Raw genomic sequence first — 2523 nt, 5'->3', positions numbered from 1 at the left:
AGATTTTATACAATGAGAGGGAATGGGTCTGAAGCACAGGTGGATGGAGTAGCACTTCAGAGGAGGGAGGAGATCTCAACTGAAGATACTGCTGGGAAGGATGGGAGAATAGCAGAGAGAGTTGAGAGTGGGGGCGTTGGAGAAGGGGAGGAGTGACTTTGGGGAGCTCAGACCTAATGGAGTTAATTTTACTGATGAAGTAGGAGGCCAGATCGTTGGGGGTGAGGGAAGGAGGAGGGGGAGGAACACACACACACACACACACACACACACACACACACACACACACACACACACTCCAGAACTCTATCCCCATTTCACTTTATCATCCGTACTGTCTGTAGTAGGGTCCCAGTAATAAAAACTATTTTAAATAATAATAGTAATGATAATAGTAATACTTTCGGTTCTTGCTAAGCATGTACTTTGTTCCAGGCACTGTACTAAGCGCTTGAGAAGACACAAGGTAATCTATCCGGTTGGGCACAGTCCCAGTCCCACATATAGCTCATAATCGTAACCCCCATTTTAAAGTTGAGGTAACTGAAACTCTAAGAAGTTAAGTACTTTGCTCAAGGTCACACAACAGACAAGTGGACGAGCTGGGATTAGAATCCAGGCCTTTCTGAACTGTCATGCTCTTGCTCTATCCCCTTTGATCCAAGGAGGCTCCCTGATGGTTGCTAAATCTCTGGGCACCCCACCTCTACCCTTTATCTAAATCTTCTAATCTTCCGAGGTAGTTTCGCCTGCTGGAAAAAGAATGGCCTGAGAGTCAGAAGACACGTGTTGTATTCCCTGCTCCGACACCTACCTGCTGTGCGACCTTAACCCAGTTTCTTACATTGTCTGTGCATCAGTTCCCTCATCTGCAAAATGAGGACTCAATTTTTGGTGTCCCTCCCACTGTGATTGTGAGTCCCAAGTGGAACCTAAATATCTTATATCCACCACGTCGCTTGGTACAGTGCTTGGCACATAGTAAGGACTTGGCAAAAACACTTTTATTATTCATCCAGGGTTCTCAGTAAATATTATCTCTACTCCTCTGTCAGAGAGGTTCTCCGATCCTGAACCTCAGGATCGCTGCTGGGACTATCAGACGTCCGTTCTCTGGCGGGTATGTGTCCCCCATAAATCCATGAAGTCATCTCAAGGACTGGGTCCTGAACCTGCCATGCCCCAGGTCTCGGACACTTGGCCCGGAGTGGAGAATTCTAAGCAATGCGGAGCTGTCTCTGCCCACCTAATCTGAACCAAGAGACGACACCGCCCTCTCTCCCACTCCAATAAGTCAAACCGATGGTTCTCTGGGGTTATCTAAAAGGAGTCATAGGTCGGCCATGAGGAATCACACGCAAGTGAATGAGTTCATCCTCCTGGGGCTCACGGATGATCCAGACTTGCAGACGGTGATTCTTTTCTGCATGTCTGTCACCTACATACTGAACATCATCGGCAACCTGAGCATCGTCACCCTCACCTTGCTGGACTCCCACCTCCACACCCCCATGTATTTCTTCCTGCGCTGCTTCTTCCTGTAGATAGGCTTCACGTCTACCTGCATTCCCAGATTCCTGCCCACCATCAGCACGGGGGACAGGACCATTTCCTGCAACTGTTGTGTAACACAGCTATTCTTCGTCCTGCTGACAGCGACCAAATTCTTCCTCCTGGCCACCATATCTTATGACCGCTATGTCGCCATCTGCCAGCCGCTGCACTACACGACAGTCATGAGTCAGAATGTCTGCACCCTACCGGTCCTCTGCTCTTGGCTAACCGGGTTCCTGGTCATATTTCCTCTTATTATCCTTGGCCTACAACTGGACTTCTGTGAATTCATAGACATTGACCACTTCTTCTATGACGTCTCCCCTATGCTCCTGTTTTCCTGCTCGGACACCTGGTTCCTGGAGCTGATGGCTTTCATCTTGGCCTTGAGGACACAACTGGTCACCTTGGTGTTAGTGGCCGTGTCCTACACAGCCATTGCCCGCACCATCCTGAGACTGCCCTCTGCTCAGCAAAAGAGAAAAGCCTTTTCCACCTGCTCCTCCCACACGGTCGTGGTCTCCATCACATATGACAGCTGCATCTTAATGCACATCAAACCGTCCGCCAATGACATGGTGGACCTGACCAAGGGGGTGACCGTGCTGAACACCTCTGTGGCCCTCATGTTGAACCTTTTCATCTACAACCTGGGGAACTAGCGGGTCAAGAAGGTCATTATAGGTAAGCTCCCTTTCATCCTGGACCTATTCCTTTTCAGCTCTCTACTCCTCCTCGCCCTGACTGAAACATGGCTTTCTCCGGTTGACACGGTCTCTTCTGCTGCTCTCTCCAGTGAAGGGCTCTTCTTCTCCCACTCCCCAAGACTCACCGGAAAAGGAGGAGGGGTTGGTTTCATTCTCGCTCACTAATGTCGCTTTCGCACTATCCCTCCCCCTCCCATTCCTTCCCCTCCTTTGAAGCCCACATTATTCGCCTCTACCATCCTCTTCAGATTCTTGTAGCCGT

The 2523-nt window shown here is 49.7% G+C and overlaps 1 protein-coding gene across 1 annotated transcript; it reads left to right on the top strand.

The window, feature by feature from the left end:
- Positions 1–1343: 1343 nt before the first annotated feature.
- Positions 1344–2216, top strand: LOC119922813 (olfactory receptor 6C74-like). Its single transcript, XM_038742445.1, has 4 exons — positions 1344–1540; positions 1574–1625; positions 1716–2026; positions 2093–2216. The coding sequence occupies exons 1-4, from the start codon at positions 1344–1346 to the stop codon at positions 2214–2216; spliced, it is 684 nt and encodes a 227-aa protein (XP_038598373.1).
- Positions 2217–2523: the final 307 nt, after the last annotated feature.

This window comes from Tachyglossus aculeatus, unplaced genomic scaffold (assembly GCF_015852505.1).
Source record: "Tachyglossus aculeatus isolate mTacAcu1 unplaced genomic scaffold, mTacAcu1.pri scaffold_125_arrow_ctg1, whole genome shotgun sequence".
NCBI lineage: Eukaryota > Metazoa > Chordata > Mammalia > Monotremata > Tachyglossidae > Tachyglossus > Tachyglossus aculeatus.
The sequence above is the reverse complement of the archived record's forward strand: the minus strand, read 5'-3'. Positions and strand labels throughout refer to the sequence as shown.

Coding starts and splice junctions, on each gene's coding strand:
- LOC119922813 (XM_038742445.1), top strand. CDS start 1,344: ATGAGGAATCACACGCAAGTGAATGAGTTCATCCTCCTGGGGCTCACG. Junction 1,541..1,573: donor TTCCTGCGCTGCTTCTTCCT/GTAGATAGGCTT, acceptor CTGCATTCCCAG/ATTCCTGCCCACCATCAGCA. Junction 2,027..2,092: donor CTGAGACTGCCCTCTGCTCA/GCAAAAGAGAAA, acceptor CACATATGACAG/CTGCATCTTAATGCACATCA.